This window comes from Melozone crissalis, unplaced genomic scaffold (genome assembly GCF_028551555.1).
Source record: "Melozone crissalis strain CALT ecotype California unplaced genomic scaffold, PUWL_Pcris_2 ptg000013l_1, whole genome shotgun sequence".
Taxonomy (NCBI): domain Eukaryota; kingdom Metazoa; phylum Chordata; class Aves; order Passeriformes; family Passerellidae; genus Melozone; species Melozone crissalis.
Genome location: NW_026535791.1, coordinates 57,369,442 through 57,389,643, shown reverse-complemented (window position 1 = coordinate 57,389,643; position 20,202 = coordinate 57,369,442). Strand labels below are relative to the sequence as shown.

Here is a 20,202-nt window from a genome sequence, read left to right as displayed (position 1 = left end):
TAGAGTGATACCTGTACATTTAAAGATAGTAATCCTTTTTCCTGTTATTTTGTAGGACCAAAAAAAGTGAATCAAAAATAGGTTATTTTTTTCCCTCGGGAATCTTAATTGCTTATAGAACCTTGTGAGACTCTATTCTTAAATAAAAGCTGAATACACATAAAAGCAGGTGGCAGGGGAAATGTGGGTTTTCAATGCACAATAGGAAATCAGGAAATACATGAACCTGAGAACAGCAACAAATTGCAGCAAGATAGGGGCCAGATGTGGAAATTACTAGGACCCTTTTAGGGATTGTTCAAATCTATCCATCTCTATGGATTCTCAAATATGTGCTACAGACAGTTCAGAAATGGTCTCCAATGTTTCATAGATACAGGAGTGTTAAATGGCAAAAAGGTGCCTTAATAATCACAGGTCATACCCATACCAGCAGCAGTGTTTGCAGTCTGACATTTCAGCAGCTTTCTCCAAGTCACTGTATTGACACAGAAATTGAATGAAAGAATTTCCACCACCTTCTTTTCAAAGGTGAACTATATATTATATCACTTATTAGGTTATTTGATAGCATGAGATGTAGCCACAGAAATGTCATTATAAGCAATGTGCTTAATTTGTCTCCTTTCATAACCCAAAAATTAAGTTATATATTAAATAGTTTTCATTTTTTGAAAAAAGCAAATACTGCTCCATGGTAGCCAGGTTGGGTTTTTTAATACTAGAGACAATTGCTATTAAGAACTAATGCTTCCCTGTGAAAACAGGATTCCATCTCTGTGGGAATAATTATGTGGAGTACTGGAGGCTTATTTAAGGGAGTTGTTGTTCAGCTGCAGCACAAGCCCTGCTGGGAACTGGAATGGGCCACAGGAACTGTAGCCATTGTCACCAAAAGAAGTGTGAAGCCACAGCCTCAGCTCCTAAATGCCCAAGATGGTGTCCTCATCCCATTAAACCCCATAGCAAATTTTGTTTTGGCTGCAGTAAAGGCAAAGCTTTTCCACAATTGCCACATGACATGGAGAACACTCAGTATTTACTGTTGGCTGGTACATCCAATTATTTGCGTCACTGTGTGAAAAAAACATTTTCCCCAGTAGCAAGACACGTCCTGCCCCCATGAGTTACACTGGTCAGATGTTCTTGAGGATTGCAGTAAAAGTCAACTATTGAAACATTCAGAGCTAAAAGAATCTCCTCCACTTCCCTCTTAAAGAGAAGATATATGTGAGAGAATTACCACCAGAGAAACCAGTCTCTATTTAGCATCTCTCCGTTTCAGGGTTCACCTATAGCTGATTGTATTTTAATCTTCCTCTATTGTTGTTTGCAGCTTTCTAGCTGGACCTTCAACTTTTGACCTGCCTGTGGCTCTGATTGCTCTCTATGTTATTCTTCTATTCTCTCTTGTAATAAATCTCTTTTCCATTTAGTATGTTCCATTCACTTTATGAATCATGGATCCTTCCTCTGCTAAACAACAAATGGATTTCGATAATTGGAAATATGACAGGAGGAAGCAGGCAGAGGGCAAACTATGTGAGAAAAACACCTGTGAGAAGATAGGAATCATCAGAATTCAGAACTGATATTTTACAGGGCTAGACCTCAAAAAAACTCTCTTCATAAGTGAAAAAAATTCTGCTATTTATATTTAAGCAATCATTCTTGTTGAATTGTATTTGCTTGATGATAAAGTATTTTATATGTAGAATATATATTCTACATATAAAGTCAAAAAGAACATTTCCCTGGAATTTTTACCATCTCATTTAAAAAATGCAAATAAATGAAAAAAAAAAAAAAAACAAAACCAACAGGTTATTTTTCTCAGACATGTATTTGTTTAACATTTCACCTGTGGTACATTTTGTTTTAACAAAATCATGCCAAGATGTGTCATGTCAGTTTGCTTTGGTATCTAGTCAAATGCATCCTTCCATTTCAGTGAGCTGCAGTGATATATCATAAGACATGTGGTCTAGCAAGAAACCTGGCTCATAAATTGAATTTGAGTAGAAGAATGCTCTAAATATCTCTGCTGTGGTAACCTATGTCAGTATCAAACCATTCAGTATCAGTCAGATTTTTGTGTATTTTTGCATGTCAAAAGTCAACATTTCTATACTGAAAGCTGAAACTTAACAAAATGGTGCTCTCCTGTGCAGGGCCAGGAGTTGGACTTGTGGGTCCCTTGCAATTCAAAATATTCTGTGAAAATATTAATTTGTCAATGTGTATTGTAAGTTTCAATTGCTACCACAATGGGAGTAGGAACATGAACATGAGAGGGACTCAGAGAACGTCTGTGACCATGAAGTATAACCATAAGTCATAGCTGATCAACCATTACTATATATTATGTAGACTTCATCTGCTACAGACAAAAACTTTTTTAAAGTTTGAGCAGAGGTCAAGTGTCCTCTTGAGGAAAACATCTTTAATGATGTTGCAGGAGAAACATCTGCCAGGATTAATAAAGGTATAAATTAAAAGTTTCATTTTAAATATAAAGACAAGGACAGCCTTTCTTTCTTTCTTTTTGAAAGGTCATATTCAGTTAAAGTGGGAAATGACATCTTTATATGACGTCTTCCATATTCAATAGACAAAGTGAAAACAATTTAACAGAGATGTCATAGCTTTTCTCTCTTTTCTCATTTTTTGTTAAGTTAGCCTTCTGGGAGAGACTGTGTATCCCTCCAAGGAGCTAACCTTGGGAATTCATTGAGAAATCACGGTATATTTTTTTAAACTATTTTCTCTGTTTCTTCAAGACAAATTAATTTCTCTGTTCTACTTGCAATTCCTAGAGATGAGACTTGAAGACTTACAGGCAAAATTAATTTGAACAAGGGATACTTGTATTGACTAAGCTATGAGTCATGCAGTTAATATATTATTTTGAGGAGAGGTCTTGCTTTGTTGGTGTTGCAGCACTGTTCAGCATGACTTTTCTGAGAACATGCCTTGTAACGATCAATTATTGGAGAAAAACAGCACAGCAGTATTGCTGCCATCCAGTGGTACTCACCAGCACAGTCAAATCCACTTCCTCGGTAGCCCTGCTTGCATTTGCACTGGAAGGATCCCTGGGTGTTGAGGCACTCTGCATGGAGGTTGCACCTGTGTGTATTTGTCACACATTCATTTACATCTGGGGGAAGATATAAACGCCTCAGTGAAAAGTGTTGAAGCCCAAGGCTCCTGACAGCCTGTTTGTGCCACGCATCTCATCCAGGTTCTGTGAGCACTGATGTTAGACCAAGCCAGTGCAGAGACCATCAGAGGCAGAAGGATCCACACCAGGACAGAAAGCTTGGGGTCAGCTCCAAACACACAGATGCTGGCATAGGCATCCACGGAAAATGTTCATCCCAGTAAAGACAAGGTGAATGCAGTGATTTCCTGACTGAGGACAGGATTCAAACTGCAGGTTGCACACACTCTTCTATTAACAAAATGCGCAAAGCACCAAGAGAATGAGTGACAACAATTAAAAGAGAGCTCACCAAAACGTTCTCATTTTTTCATTCACTGTAGAGAGAATGAAATGGAAAGTAACCCTGAGCGTGCCAAGATGTCAAGATCTATAAGCTACCTCTCACATTCCAGCATATATATGATGCTGCATGAAAAAAAGTTAAAATAAGGAAAATTCAGTAGAAAATACAACATTCAACTCACAGCAAAATGTACATGCATCAAGAGTATTTTATTTTGCTCCGTTACAAAGATGTTTCTGATTTATGCCACATGAGGGAGTCATGTTGGTGCACAAATGTTTGTACCACTCACATTTAATCCAGATTGCAGCATTTTTAGCAGCTGACAGGTCCTCTCATAATGTAAGTCAGCAAACAAACAAGTAGCAGGAAGACTGACTCAAAAGTCTGGTATGTCTGAAAGTGAGATTTAAGTTTGCAAATAAAATCCTCCCTTCTGAGACTGTTCCAATTTTTGTCCTGTGCACACATATTGTATGAGAAAAGAAAATATTTTTTCCACTTGAAGCCTCTCAGGGTTTGCAGACATGAAATACAAGCCTAAGTCTCCAGACTTGCCTTATGATCTTCCTCCCACTCCTCACTTCCAATATCAATTAAACATAAACAAATCCCCATTAATTGTCTTTTTAATGCATGTGTATTAGTTCCAACACTTCCAGGCCCTTGTGTAGTCAGCAGCTTGAACAATACTCCTGCAGAACCTGCTGCAGTAAGTTATATTTTGCTGCTTTTCCAGCATTCAGTCAATGGATTGAAACAGGAGTTAAGCATGTTTTGACATTTGTTTTAACGCCTGAGAATGTCAAGATAACTTTTTGCCTGTATTTATTTTTGTTAGGGAGAAACTTGTTCATGCAACAAAAACCTGAAAAGTAATTGAAACCTACTATTTTCATTCTTTTTTTTCCTCAAGTTCTGTTCAAACCATCCAAATAACTGTTTTTACAGTCATGAAGGCACTTCACATTCCTCAATAATGACATGAAAAAAGGAAAAAAAAATATAGTAGGTCTGCTTATTCATCACAGTTTGAAACCAAGACAACAAAAAATGATTCTTTAGCTAAACCTTTAACAGAAGTAGCATTTTTTTAGTCAACAGTTGCCAACTTAGAACGAGCACTTGCACACCTTGACTCGGCACAATGAAGCAATTTAAATTGCAAGTGCCAGTGATTTGGTTTTTCATACGGCTACAGAAAAAAAAACAGAGAAAAATTCAAAGTCCCATCAAGAATATTCTTAGTGTGACATCTTCTACCCATTTCTGAGGCAGCATGCCCAGGACAGGACAAGGTGCTGGGGGCAACCACAGGGAAGATGTGCTCTGTGGGAATGAGAAGAATGAAGAAGGAACAAGCATGGGCTGGCTCCTACCTGCACAGCTGTAGCGGCCACTGGTGTATTTCAGCTCATATCCCTGCTGGCACTTGCAGTAGAAGCTCCCAAATGTGTTGACACATCTGCGGTTGTACGAGCAGACAGCCTTGCCTGTGGAGCATTCATCTATGTCTACAGCAGGAGAAGGGATGCTGGTCAGATCCATGAGAAGGTAAAATAGGAAAAAAACTCACTGGGATTTGCATGAGAATGGTTTGTTCTTGGCTGTCACAAATAAACTTAATCAATAAATCTTGTGATTTCATATTTGGTGGTGGCTTTCACACATGTTCTTATGAGTGAAGCAGTAAAATGTGCACTAACTTCACGGAAGAACACAGTACCAAGTGTTATAACCAATGCTTTCTTCATCACAGGAAACTCACAGGTAATGTTGAGGATTCTGAAGAAAAATTGAGAAGTTTGTATTGTGGGTCACCACAATAAAAGAAGCCCCATTCAAACAAAATGCCCAAATCCTATAATATGTGATGTCAGCAGGGCAGCTTCCTGCAGGTAATGCACAGCAATTAATGGCCTCATACCAATAGAGAGAAACAAAATCTGTTGATGACTCTAAATCATGTCAAAACATTGAATTATTTACTGGGGATGAGAGTTATCCAAAGAATTACATGGCCAATAGTTCAAGAAAAAATATTTTTTTAAAAAATATTAAAACTTTACATCACACTGAGAGTAACAAGAAGCATTATTTAAGCCAGTGAGGAGGGTTAACTACTTCCTAACCTTTCCCCAGAATCTTATGGCTTCAGGGATCCTGCAGAAAAGAAGGTGAGTGAGCTCTCTAACCATACCAATGCATGTCCTTCCATTTGGTCCCAGCTGAAGGCCACCTGATGGACAGAGACACTGCACCTGGCCTTTGACTTCCTCACATCCATATTGGCAATTCACCATGTCACATGTCCTAGAACCTGAAAACAGTATTTAAAATAACAAAAAAAGCAAAATTCTAGGCAGGAATCACACAATTTTAATTTAGACATGTATAAACACAGAAATTAATCAGAACAATAAAAATCCATTCATTATAAAGAAAGCTGTTTATAAATTAACATATAAAAAATTGAGGAGTCCATGAGATATTTTCTACAAACAAAACTCTGTCACCAATAAACTAGAAGCTTCTCCAGGTCTGAAAAATCAGGTTGGCTAAAAAAGGCAGAATGCTTTCCATTTCATGCTGGCTTAAAGACAAAAAATATAGGTAGAAATACCTATTTTCATAAGTTTAGATAAGCCTTAGATCATACAGCAAATGTTTGCAAGAACAGTTTTCATCAACCGTCAAAACCATATTAACACAGATAAAATAAATCAGTGGTGGAGCACAGAGGGAAAGCAAAGAATAATGCATGAAATTCAGCACAGTCAAAAGTTATCTGTATTGGTGCTTTGCTTGAATCCATTCAGTTATCCTTATTCAACAGATGAACTGGCAGGATTGTACACTGAGATTGTACTAGCTGTTCTTCATCTGAAGCAACAGATCAAGAGACTGTTGCTTTAGATGAAGAAGACTTTTACTTCTATCAGGACCAAAACACCTCTGAAGACCAAACTATAAGTACGACCTAGTTTACTTCACCCAGGAGCTACCAAATAGGAAACCTCTTTCAGCTGTGACAGTACCAGGGAGCAGGGGCAAAGACCCTATCCTGAATAAGCTAAGTCAGTTCATCCCAAGAAGAAAATCTGCTGGGGTTAGATGTGATTAGGTGATTTTTGTGTGCCTGTTCCATCAGCTCTGGTACTTACTTGCACATGTGCCATCTGGCATGAGCATGTACCCGTTGAGGCAATAGCACTTGTAGCTGCCGTGTGTGTTCATACATCTGTGCGCACAGGGACGTGGCTTCAGCCCACATTCATTCACATCTGCAGGAGTCATTGGAACTGAGTGAGTGCTGGGCTTTTATACATACATTCATGCATATAGGTGGATAATATTGCCTAATGTGTGGAGTTCCCCAGAGTGAAATTGTCTGGATGGAAAATAAGCCAGCCCCTTGCGAGATGAGAGTTGAGCAGACCATCTGGCTGAAAGACTGCTAGTAAAACCAACATACACAGACCTCTACACTTGAAAATGTAATTCAAACTCTGGCCACATCTGGCACCTTGTTAGGAAGAAGTGGAGGGGTGGAGAGAATTGTAGCTAATCTTTTTTTTGGGAGTTTTTAAATGGATTTTTTCTGGTCCTAGCCCTCCAGTTGACCTCTGAATTAGAAAAGCAAAAACATGAGACTAAGAATAGCAAAACAGTTTGAGATTATATGAAACAACGATTTTTACTTTAATTTTTCTGAGCTACACACTGGCACCAAGGCTATCAGTAGCAGAAATGAAATACAATTTACGATAATAATTATGTGACTTTAAAAGGATCTCAAAAATATCAAAATCCTGAGAATCAAACATCCTAAATACTTCTCAAAATCCAGGATTTAAAGTTTTTTCAGAAACTAAATCAATTTCAAATTCCCAACATCTATCCTTCACAGAGAGAAAATGAGAATTCTGAAATGTTTATTTGTGTGGTATAGGGTGAGCAGTGCTGACAATGATATTTTGCCTATGACAAGGGGACAACATCTGTGTTTTTTACTTCCATGACCTGACACCTCTACCGCTTTTAGTGATTAGTAAATAGATGGAACTCATTTACAGAATGCACCAGCATATGCAGCCCATTCAATATGTGTTTAACAGCACATATGACCAATAAAACAATTTCAGTAAAGATGCAGCTCCCCAGGCAAGCACTGAGGAACTCCACTTCCAATGGGAGAAGCATCTGTTCTTGTGTCACACCCTGCAGACCACAGGAACAAAATCTCCAGGACATTCAAAGCATAAACTTTGTGGAGGTGCACAAGTGCTCGTTACAGCTCAGTCCAGGGAAGAGAGAGGGTTGCATTCTATTATTCCCACAGGGCCTGTTTGAAAAATGACAACCTGTCTGCTTGCAAATCACACTGGATTTTTGTGCTAGTGCGACTCCACTAAATAACTAAGACTCTCTTAACAAAGAAACTACAGAGCACACTAGAGAACAAAAGTTATTCCACTTAGACCATACATTTTCAAAAGTGCTTATCTGTACCTATCTCTCACAATGCACAGAGAGCATACACAGCTCTAAAAAAGAACCTATGGAGATAAGGCTAATTAGCTCAGACTTGGTGGCAGACTAACACAGCCCCCTTATCTCTGTTATTTTAGTTAGCTCATGTTGAGCTTGCTCAGCAGGACATTCTGCTGTAAGGACAGACCAAAGCTACATCTGCCAGTGAATCAGAAGTGGGTATTAGCACTCCTGGCTGATGGAACATGACCACCTATACAGCTATACTGGTGAAACAAACAGCTCTTGGACACTTCTGGCCTGTGCCAGCCACCACTCCACTGAAAAAATCCTGCTCCTGCTTCAGGAGGTAGAAAAGCCCAGGAGCTAACAGGGAGTCTGTGCAGTGCTTCCTCCAAGCCTCAGCCTCAGAACCTGCTGCAGTGCACAGAACTGATCAGGCTGCCTGTGGAAAGCATGTCAAATGCACATGGAATCACTGCACAGAAAGCACCTAAAGGCTGAGGGCATCTCTGTTGCCTTTTAGCAACATTTAAGATGCCAAATAATTTTTGAGGTTAAACTTCTGTGTTTAGAGGCTGAAGTGGTAAGTGGTACTTATATATCTGTTACATGTAACCACAGCTGCTGTTTCCCTTTCCTCTCTAGTGGTGCTGAGGAGTTAACTTCTTTCCCTGTGAGAAACAACAAAAGATGGATTTTTCCAAAATACTTAATAGCACATCTTTAGGGCATATTGTTTGAAAGATACTGTGTAATAAATGGGCTGGTTTGACTATAAAAAAATGTGTGTTTAGCATGTCAATGGAATATTTTCAAGCAAAGTCTGCAGGAGCTCAGGAAGGTAGCAAGGACAGACCTAGTCATTTGTGTGGTCTTTATGTCATGCTTCCATCATAGCACCTACAGCTCACTCATTTGCCTCTCCATGCACAGTGACCTGCTCCTTTCATCTGATCCAAGACAGGGCTCTCATATTTTGGAACAGGAAAACAAAAAGCTGAATTCTTAGCAATGTGCTAACTGAAATATTTCCATGTCAAATTCCAAACTCATGGGGGAAAAATGGTGCATTTCAAGTTTCTGAAAATGCAATTTTAAGGACTCCCAATGATGGTTCTCAGAAATACCATCAGCATATACAAACAGCCCAGGCAGATTGATAAACTAATATCTACCATATAATAATGCAAGTCTTTCTGACTAGAAGATTAATTTACAAAGAAACATGGGCTGTTAGTTAAGAAAATAACATGGGTTCTGGAATTGGCTTCCATCTCTTCTGATATCTTCCTAGATAATCTCTCCATGCCTTAATCCTCTGACTATAAACATGAGTTTGCGCTTGTCATCAGCCCATAGGAGATAAACCATATAGGTCCAAACTTTTGTGTGCTGAAGGAGGCTTAGAGTTTGCCTGGGATGCTGGAGATGCAAAAGTCTGAAATTCTCAAGTTCTTCTACATAAACAAGAAAACATCTTGGTTTACTGCTTTGGAAGATTACAAAAACCATAGTACAAGATAAGGAAACAGAAAACCAACAGTCTCTCCTTTCTGGAGCACATGCACAAACCTTGATTACAGGTTTTCCCTGTAAATCCAGGGAAACATTTGCATTTGTTTGGTCCCATGCACTCGCCATACTTGCAACCATGTCTACAGGTAGCTGGTGGAGTCAGGCAGAGAAAAGAGAGAGAAAATAAAAAGTTAGAAATATTCTATTTGAGAACTTCTGCCCTGCTTAGTTGCCTAAAAGGTGGCACTAACTCAGAATAGCGGCACTAACATTAATTACAAGAATTTGGTTTTTTCCAGGTTTGTAAAGACAAAAGATCTCTCCCTCTTTTTTTTTTTTTTTTTTTTTTTTTTTTTCTGCAATAGTTACAAGGCACATTTAGTTTTGTACTCCTGCCTTTTTCCTTTCTTTAGGAAGCCTCTGTGAGAAGCAGCTGGCCAGCAGCTTGAATTGCTATGCTTGGCATCTGGAGCAGGAAAGAGGCAGCAGCACTCTCCTAGAGCCAAAGGAGACACATGATCCTATAGCAGTTTACAGTCTTGGATCTCCTCAGTTACAGCTGAGGAACGTGTCTGTCCCGTGGGGAACATCCAGAGCACATCTGTCATCAGGCAACTGTCCTTAGCACACATCCCAGGGAGTATATTGGCATCATGTTTACAATAATTTGAGAGGGCTACATTTAACCTGGATGCATTAAAGAGCAACTCAAAGTCATCTGGATCATCAATTAAGAAATTAAATGCTGACTTTTATAAGCCTTAAGGCTCCTGAAATCACTTTAATTGTCAGCATGGGGGTTATTCAGGAAGAGCAAACCAAACATGCATTTATGTCAGGACTGCCGCTGAGGAAACAGTGAAAGAGTGTGCACCAGGGTGTGAATCTCAATTCCTTATGTAGTTAAGCTGACCTGCAAACTATAGGAAAGTTTAGTTGCTATATAGTAAAATTAATATTAAAATTAATTTTTCTGAATTCAAGTATCTCCCCTCCATTAACAGATATGTTCAGATGTACTGAAGGTACTGACTCTGCAGACTGAGGCATTTTTCTACATTTCTTCCAGCCCTGAATGCAATGTGACACACTGCAAGACCAGCTTGTTCCCCTGGGATCCAAAGCATCCCTGCTTGGGATGCCCTCCCATGGGATGGAATGGACCCCTTTCTCTTCTGTAACTGAGGGGATGCCAGACTGCAAAAGACCAGCTTGCAGTGTTAGCACTGAAGCAGTGAAAACTGGCACATCTGGATTTACAATGCAGAATTACATTATGGATGGCTTAAAGTGATTTGCCAAAGGACAGTCTTAAAATTTTATGAAAGCCTATTGCTTTAAAACAAGACAACCTACTTCACTGGCTGATAGAAAGTTACATTTGCCAGTTATCTCTCCAGGTATTAATTTGCATCAAAACTAAAGTGCAATTAAGCAATGCAAGAAATACTACAATAATCCCTTTTTCTTTTGTTAAAATGTCATATCATATATACAGAGCAGAGACATTTCAGCATCTTTCCCTTTTAGCATATGGATTTTCAGCAATGAATAATCTTAAGCCTCTATACAAATTCACTAGATATAAAAGGCCAAACTCTTTGGGACAACAAGCACAACATCTGAGAAGACCTAAAACATATATTTTATGATTTTGTTGTGTTTTGCCCAAGCAAAATTGGATAGAGAGATTCTACACTGCACTCTCCTTGGGATATGTAGACCTTTCACAAATTAGAAGTGTCCTAAGAGTCATTGTTTCTTCATTAAGAAAATGATCCACAGACCAGAACACTGGCTGGCTACCCAAGCTCAAGTCAGGGGCACTTATTATTGAGGTTTTTTTAGTATTTTTGGAAAAATGGCTCTCAGAGGCTGTGTAATCTGAAGATAAAGGATACCAACTGATATGAAATAATTTTAGAGATCCTTATATAGTATTAGAAAACACTGCATTTATGGCACGTACTCAACAGCTGTAACAGTACAGCCACTGACTAGGGCTGTGCAGGAGGTTAGAACAGATGGTGCCTTATGGATCTAAGAATTTTTGAACATGCAAGTTATGGTTTGGTGTTATTTACCCAAAGCTCTGCTTTTTTTGAGGAGATGGTCTCTCAAGCATGTTTTATTTGCTCTCTCACAGATTTGGAGATTTCACTCCTCAGGAGTTTTCCTTCTGTAACTTCAGGCAGACATGTAAGAAACCTGCTTATTAGTACCAAGTAGGCAGCAGCAGAGAGGAAACAAGCAGAAAGGTAATGTTACCTTCACAGTGGCCCTTGTTGTTCTTTCTCCAGCCAGGACAGCAATCCCACCTGGAGCCGTAGCGACACACCCCAGGCCAGCCCACAGCCCTCAGCTGCCCACGAGCTCTCGAGCTGTGTGAGGAAGCACAAACACTAATTCCAGCAGGAAAATGCTCTAGTCCATTCCTCTGCACACCCCTTTGTACAATTCTCTTTTGCTTTATCCACTTGCAGCCATTTTCATTTCCCCAAACCTACAGCAGTGCTCCTTGACAGGAATGCAAGCTTCCATTTGATCAGAGAAACTGTGATGATGGCAATGTTTCACCTGCAATAAATTAACTGTGCAAGGTAAACACTTTCTAATGAGAAACACTGAAGGGCAAAAAATACAGCCAGCTCCTTGCTAGAATGAGCCATCTTAATATCAGTGAAGTCAACAGGGCTGCCTCAGTTTGTGTCACATGAATAACTGGATCAAATACATGATGCCTTAACTGACAGCAATATTGCCTTGGATGATGAAAGACTGATTCCACAGAAAAGCATGTTGAGAACATCAGTCAGCCTCATAAAAGCTAGTGAATTACAGGATCATAGCCACTGCATACATGCAAAGTGATTGCATAAGTACTGACAGTCCCAGGTTCTCTGGTTGCATGAGACTCCCTGACCTACAAATTAATTTTAATTTCACCTGCCAATAAGCCCTGGGGTTCAAAGTCATTGTGCAGATCAACAGCTGCAAGAGTTGGAAAGCCTGCCATATTAATTGCCAAAATTATAAATCTGATGGAAATTCACAAATGTGTAAATCTTCTAGACCTCCTCTGTGTTTCTATGAGTGCTGTGGCTTTAGTTCTTTTCTCCTTCTGCTTGCTGTAAGTTGTCCACCTTAAGCCTGTCCCCTTTATGAAATTCTGTTCTTTATCCAAAATCCTCTCTCCCCATTGCTTTATCCAAGTCATAATTTAAAATACATTTTCTTCAGAGAGTCCAAAGTGTTGGTTCTGACCCAGAAAATTCCTGTTTGGTGAGAGCTTTGTAGTAAGTGGTCTGGGGTCCTGAGGGGGGACAATACACTGCAACAGAAATTTCACAGTGGGAAAAAATGGTGGAAAGAAGCCATCAGGCAAGAACTTCTGCATGTTTTAGCCTGAGGCACAAAAAAGGTAATATTTTTCATATTACAGGAGTACTTTGCATGTATCCTCCTCTGCTTATCTGTAATGGTTGCACTCACATCGAAACAGTTCCTGCAAACATCACTGAGGCAAACTAGTAGAACAAATATATGCATACACTCATACACTTCAAAGACACGAGGTGTTACTCCAGAGTTTTTTTAAGTAGCTGAACCATTGGAACTAGAAGGGAATTCAGAGGAAATGCATAAGCTCATGTATCTGAGATACTCTATACAAAGAAATGGTCTTTGTGTCACCCAACAAGTAAAAAAGCTTCAGTGCTGGAATAAACTGTTCTGAAGCCACCCAACCTTTGCCATCAATGCAGTTTACAGGAGTACATGTTCTTGTACATGAACATCTTCAGACAGGTGAAAAGGTGTGTTGAACAGCTCTAACTCCTCTGTGTGTGACAAATCAGCAGCCTGCCTCTGCATCCTATAGACAATAAAATAACCTTTTTCCATTTTGTTATCCACATGGTGCTGCCTTACATCACTTGCCAGTATACAAGTTAAAGAACATATGTTCTGCTTGCAGACTAGAAAGCGGCCTTGAATTCACCTGAATAGTAAATGTACATTCTGCTTGCATCTCAGAAAATCCCTCTGAATACATCTGGATAGTGCTATGACTCCCCTGGAAGGTTAAAATGCCTCAAGCCTGGAGGAAAAAGGATCTCATTCCTTTCCAAAATGTGCTCATTTTCACAGGAAAAATGGATTCAGTAATGTTTTATTTAATCATTTATATTAAAAAAAGTCATTGTAAAGCTTACAGTATCTCTCAAGATTTCAGAACAAACTTTCCTTAAAGCTGGGAAATGTTCCATAAAGCTACAAATTAAATTAACATAGCTGAACTCTATAGATATTGCCCTGGACAAGGTCGAAAGACTCGTTGTGACTTCCACAAGAAGCATCAAGATAAAACTTACCTTAGGCAACGATCAACTAGATCCCAAAATCTGGCAGGAAAACCAGTTTTGGCAGGTTAGTCCCTCTCACCCATGAAGAATCAACACCCATCAGCTTAGCTATTTCTATTAGGAGTTCAGCATTTAAAAAAAAAAATTAGAAAGAGGAGATTCTTTCAGGTAGGCAGACCCTTTCTGGGAGAGTGGCAATTGAACATTCCTGGATATTGGAGAAAAAGTAATGTAGACTGGAGGCACAGGGCACTTCTGATCCCTCCTTGTTGGATATTCCTGTAGGATTTCAGAGGAACTATCTAGAGTACCCGAGTGAGATGGCTGGACTTATCACAGTCTGCTCAGTGTGCAAAAAATTCCTGGCCTTGAAGAATCTGCAGCCAAAAAAAGTGACTAAGAAAAGAAAGGCAAGAGAAGTCACAGCAGTCAGATTTTGCTCAGTGTGCAAAAAATTCCTGGCCTTGAAGAATCTGCAGTCAAAAAATGTGACTAAGAAAAGAAAGGCAAGAGAAGTCACACAGGGCAGCGGAAAAGTGCAGTCAGAACTCTGAGAGGAAGCACTGGTGCTGAAGGTAACAAGTAGCTACTGAGCAGTCCAGGGTGCCCAGGGAGGAAAGAAGTAATTGAATTTTTGTGGTTGTGGCATTGCTGACAGCGCTATGAGACATTTAGCAAAGAGCAGTGAGGATAAATAGTACCCACAACAACCCAGGACTGCCTGAGTTGAGGAGACTGAAATAAAGAGCTGTCAGCATTGGCTGTCACAAGATTGCTGTGTGACAACATTAGCACAATTTTAAACTAAGCGGGACTAAGTTGCACTGCTGCTGTAACCTGTATTGCTGTTATGGTTTAGGAATGGTATTCCCCAAATCAGTCCCCCCACCAACACTCTCCACAACCACACGACACCCTCTCTTGCTCCCCCAATTTCCCCTCATCCTTCTCCTAGCAGCAGGATGGACATGAGAACTGGAGGCAAAATAGGCAAAGATTGCAGGTTGAGGTAAGAACAATTTACTGGAAATAGCAACCAGATAAGGAAATGAACAGTAATAGCAACAATACTAATGACAGAAGGAAGAAGAAAAGAAACATTTCACACGAAAATACCCCTATGATAGACCGGATGGGCTCCCTCCACCACCTTTTGTTGACTGGAAGGAATCCCTTCTTCCTGGGGGTCAGTTCTTTTCCCTCACCCTAGACAATGCTGTGAGGTGGTACAGAAAAACAAATGTCCTTTCTCTAAGACATAAAAGTGTAAGAGCAGGTCTGGAGTTAATGAATTTCCAGTTCCTGAGGAGCTGACCACTCAACAGCCTCGCATGTGCTGGAGCAGCACACTGCCACTTCTCGATGACAAATGTCTCCATTCACAGATCTCACATTAAAGAAATAAACCACAAAACATCTTGAAGGCCTCACATGCAGTTGCTGGGAATTGTCCCTTTAGGAGCTCCCTTGCTGCAGCACTTCTGCTTCTGGAGAATTGGCAGAGGGAACACTGGAATGGCTTGGTCTGGAGTAAGTGGTTTTACTGATCCTCTCTCAAAATCGTTAGAACCTCTGCCTCCATAGAACCCAATACCTGTGATGACAGGCTGCGGGTGAAGGGCCGTTTATGCTGGCAGACCAAGAACTGGGGGTGCTCACACCTTCCCACAGGTGCTGCAGCTATTCCACCATCGGGACCGCAACTTAAGCTGCCGCTTTTCCCAGAGCTCGCGTCCCCAGCTCCGCTGTGACACCTCGGGGGAGCGGCTCGCACCAACCGGGCGGGCGCCGTTCAGCACCACGGCCCGGCCCGGCCGCCGCCGAGGCGGACCCGCGCACACCCCGCGCCCGGAGGGAGTCCCCGACACCCGCGGGGCCGCCGGGGAGCAGCGGAGCAGCCCCGGGCCCACCGGGAGCGGGGCCGCCGTGCCCCTCCCGCCCGCGTCCCGCTCACCTGCCCGCGGCGGCCAGCCCGACGGCGAGCAGCGCGGCCAGCAGCGCGCTCCCGGGCGCCGGCACCATCGTCCGGGCACGGCGGCACCCCGGCAGGCAGGCAGGCAGGCAGGCAGGCAGGCAGGCAGGCAGGCAGGCAGGCAGGCAGACTGGCTGGCTGCCTCGCCCTAGGGCAGTGCCTCGTATAAAAGGACGGGGCGGGGCAGGCCCGCCTGCAGCCGGGGCGGGAGAGCCCGGAGAGGGGCGGGGGGTCCCGGCCCGAGCAGCGCGAGCTGCCCCGGAGTTACAGTGATGCTGCCCCGGAGTTACAGTGATGCTGCCCCGGAGCCGCCCACGGAGCCGCCGTGATGCTGCCCCGGGGAAAGCCGTGTCACTCCGGCAGGCGGTACGAGCCCGGTACGAACCCGGCCCGGCCTAGAACCGGCCGCTGGTAAATCGGTGAATGGGTAAATCACCATTTACCAGTGCCCCACAGCCGGCGTGATCGCGGGCTCTGCCTCCGCAGGCACCCGCCTTGCCAGCGCTGAGATGGGTTTCCATCCCCGGAAAATGCATTTGCATCGAAAGCTTTCCAGGCTTTGCCCTGCAGGACCGTCCCTGAACAAACTTTTCACAATCTGCTAAGTACTTGGGTATTAAGAAAAAATTTCTCTAGAAAAAACTTCTTCCGAGTCTACTCCTGGTTTCTTCAGACTTCTGAAAGTACAAATGATCTTCCAAAGTATGTTTAAGTCACCGTGTAGAGAGGAGCAGTGTGAAGTCAGAAGTACCAAAAGGTGGCAAATTTAGCCCAAGGATTCAAATGACATCTGATTAAAATTCAATCTATTTAAAAGAAACAAACTTGTGCAATACTGTTTATGTGTTGCACAGGATGGTAAAGACTTTTTTTGTCCTGGACACAAAAGCCATTGTTGGTTTGCAGCTGTGCTGCTGTCTTTTTGAAATGCAGCACTCACTACCTTGAGACTCCCCAGCTCCATTCATTAGATTTGTCTTCCTGTATGGGAGGAGTAGTCTTTTGATTTTAGTTAAATCAGCACCGTGTAGAAAGCATACTAATTACTTAAAACTCAGTTCAAAGACTCATGGTTTTTATTATGCACATTTATTCCAACAAATAGATATAAGTGTATCAGTTGAGTCTGATCTTCTTGCCACTAAAATGTTGATTGGTGTTCAAGATGAAATTTTCTGGTCATAAAACAAATAATTTCTGAACTGTGATGCCGGTAGTCTGTTATGAGCTATAATTATTTCCCCCCCAAAATTTTTTTTTTTTTATCCAGAGTGACTTGTGGATAGGTCTGTTTGCCCTGGCGGTCCCTAAGTAGTACTTCGCATTGCCTGCTGGAATGGGACTGGCCCCGGGTCTCCCCCATTCCCTGTGATTTATTAGGGAAATGTTTATTGAGGCTGTAGTCATGGCTGTCTCCCAAGTGAAAGCTGATGGGCAGTTTCTGGACTCTCCTCCCAACCTTGCTCTGAGCTCTCACAGGAGCCTTTTCATGCCAAGGTGATATAAGAGGGCCCTGTGGCTTCTAGGGTCATATATAACATGTCTTACAGGAATGTCCCTCAGCTTTTAGGAAAACTTTTTTGTACTTCATACAATCGTGATCCCAAAGCACACCTCATGGCTGCTGTTCATATATTTTCTTGATATCTAGAATGTAAAATGAGAAATTAGTGGGATGACAATTATAAATCCTGTTTCTAAACTGAACACAGTTCTTGTTTCATGAAATGAAACAAGTTTTGGGGTCTTAGTTATGTCTTGTACTCCAGTTTTTCATCTCTGCACCAAAGTGAGCCCCATGATAAAACTGCTTTGCCCCCTGAAGATGCCATTTCACATTTGGGGTGAATGGACATAAAAGCTGAATTTGTGTGGAGGGGTGTCCTGCTCATCCCCCTTCGTTTCCTCCTTTGCCTGACATGCTGGGTTGTACCAACAAGAGCATCACCAGCAAGCAAAGATGAAGAAGTAATTGGCCCTCTCTATTTATCACTTGTCAGGGCATACCTGGAATACTCTGCTTAGGTTTTTCCTACTTGTCTCACTCGGTACTTTCTGAAAGTTACTGTGGAACAGCTCCATAGACTCATGGGCCCTGGAGACAAAATACAGAGGAGGAGATTCAGTCTCCAGAGCTTGCTGAAAGTACATGAAGGACAGGCCCTGACACAACTCTGGCTGTACCGTGATTTAATATGATTTTTTCCTCTGAGACTGTAGCTCTAATACTCAATGGGATGGAAGGGTGAAATGGAAGATGGAATGGAAGAAGTCTATGAGGCTATGGAAGAGAACTGGATTTGCCCTTCACTCCACACTTTGAGTGTCCCTTTGTTACAGGGCTCACAAGGGTTGCAGGATGAAGAGAGAGGCGAGAATGTTGACCTCATGTTCAGAAGGCTTGATTTATTATTTTATGACATATATTACATTATGACTATACTAAAAAGAAATAGAAGGAAAAGTTCTCAGAAGCTAGCTAAGCTAAGAATAGAAAAGAAAGAATAACAAAGATCTGTGTCCCAGCAGAGAGCGAGAACAGCTCTGCCGTGACTGGTCAGTAAATCCAAACATCCACAGGAGACCAATCACGGATCCACCTGTTGCATTCCACAGCAGCAGATAACCATTGCTTACATTTGTTGCTGAGGCCACAGCTTCTCAGAAGGGAGAAAAATCCTAAAGAAAGGATTTTTCACAAAAGATGCCTGTGACATGCCTTCCCATGGAAAGGAAGGGGTTACATTTTCAAATTAAGCCTTGAACTCTGAAAACTTCTTCAAGGCCCCTGTGAAGAACCCAACACCAAGTATCTTATACATAATGCCCCATATTATATGGCCCCTTTTTCCCCACCTGGCCTATCCTAATTGATACCTACACAATCCACGTGTGCATCAGAATTGCCATTTCCAGCAGCTTTATGAATGAATGTAATAGGAGACCACTATGTGGCTTTCAGGGATGAATTTTATACGTGTAGCTTCCTGGCTTTTGATGTGATTTTCTTTACTTTCAGGTCTCCTGCCAAAAAGATTTAGACATTTTTTTCCCCCTCACATAATTTCTCTATATAGTAACACACAAATCTTTCATTGCTTGACTGCATTAACCTGTAACAAAAATAATTCAGTCACTGGTGATCCTCTTTATATAAAATACTTTCCATATGGTAGCCCAATAACATGGTGTCTCTTAGTAACTTTTGGGGGTTTTTTTCTGACAGAAAAAAACACAGTGATTTTATAGTTTGTTCAGCTACACTATGTTTAAAAAAATGTGAAGTTTGTGTAATCCATACCTTTATTTTCTCATATTAATAAATGTTAAATGTTAATTGACTGTCCTGTAATTCAGCATTTTGGAGCTTTAACTTTGATGGTTTGTCATTTTATTTGAATTATCAAAACGTAACAGTTGGTAGGTGGTAAAAGAATCAAAAAATTAGGGATTAAACCAGGTAGGATCTGGACTTATCATGCACTTGTTATGGGTCCATAGTTGCTACTTCTCAGCTTTTGCTAATTTGCTGCTGCTGCCTTTAGAGATTCCTGTATGGAAAATGGCAGCAGATTTCTGTTTTACTGGGATCCCAGGTTCTATCCTCGTTTGTTCCCCCTGAGCAGCTCAGTGCTGGCATGCTCAGGAACAAAGCAGAAACCTCAGCCCAGTGGGGAACAAACACTTGGTGGGACTTTATGGGATCAATAGGAGGATCTTTGTGGTTTCACACCACAAAGACATTTGGTCCTGAATTCTCAGATTACACTTCTGCTACCATGAGTTCAGGTTCTCTCTGTGTCTTGATATTTGGAGTAGGTGTTGGTGTAAGACTCTAACTCTTCTTATGCTGTAAATATGAATTACTCAATCTCTATTTAGGAATCACAAAGGACTGATGAAATTGAAATATAAATACTTCAGCTAAAACATTTATATTAAGCATAGATAGAATAAAAAATAACTCAGAGCATTAAGGACTGCAATATTGCTATAATAGCAATCATAGCTATATCCCTTTTCTTTTTTAGTGAAGTTCCATTTATACTGCCAAGTAGTTTCAGATCAAGTTATTTTATAGATTTTTCATGGAGTGGAATAAATAGAGAAATAAAAGCAAACCATTCATTTTTTTTTCTCATGAATAATTTTATAAGCTTTAATAGACTATTTTGAAAGAGTAAGATGTCATGAATGGGATTTCTGAATTGGAATTCCTGAATAGAATCATGATTATGAAATCAATTGAGCTTATTTTTTGTTTTGGTTTGCTGAGTATTGCTTCAGGATATCTTGAGAAAAAAAGTCATGTTCAAAGTTGAAATTCTTGAAATTATTTAACTAC

At 41.0% G+C, this 20,202-nt stretch overlaps 1 protein-coding gene across 1 annotated transcript in view; it reads right to left on the bottom strand.

Annotated features, from left to right (window-relative positions):
- Positions 1-15,907, bottom strand: part of EGFL6 (EGF like domain multiple 6) — a 29,353-nt gene extending 13,446 nt beyond the window's left edge. Inside the window, exons 1-7 of the mRNA XM_054272332.1 lie at positions 15,840-15,907; positions 11,790-11,902; positions 9,579-9,671; positions 6,674-6,793; positions 5,710-5,829; positions 4,889-5,023; positions 3,038-3,160 (exon numbers count right to left, since the gene is read on the bottom strand). Of these exons, the coding sequence (XP_054128307.1) occupies positions 3,038-3,160; positions 4,889-5,023; positions 5,710-5,829; positions 6,674-6,793; positions 9,579-9,671; positions 11,790-11,902; positions 15,840-15,907 (772 nt within the window). The remainder of the gene's footprint in view (positions 1-3,037; positions 3,161-4,888; positions 5,024-5,709; positions 5,830-6,673; positions 6,794-9,578; positions 9,672-11,789; positions 11,903-15,839) is intronic.
- Between the last annotated feature and the right edge of the window lie 4,295 nt (positions 15,908-20,202).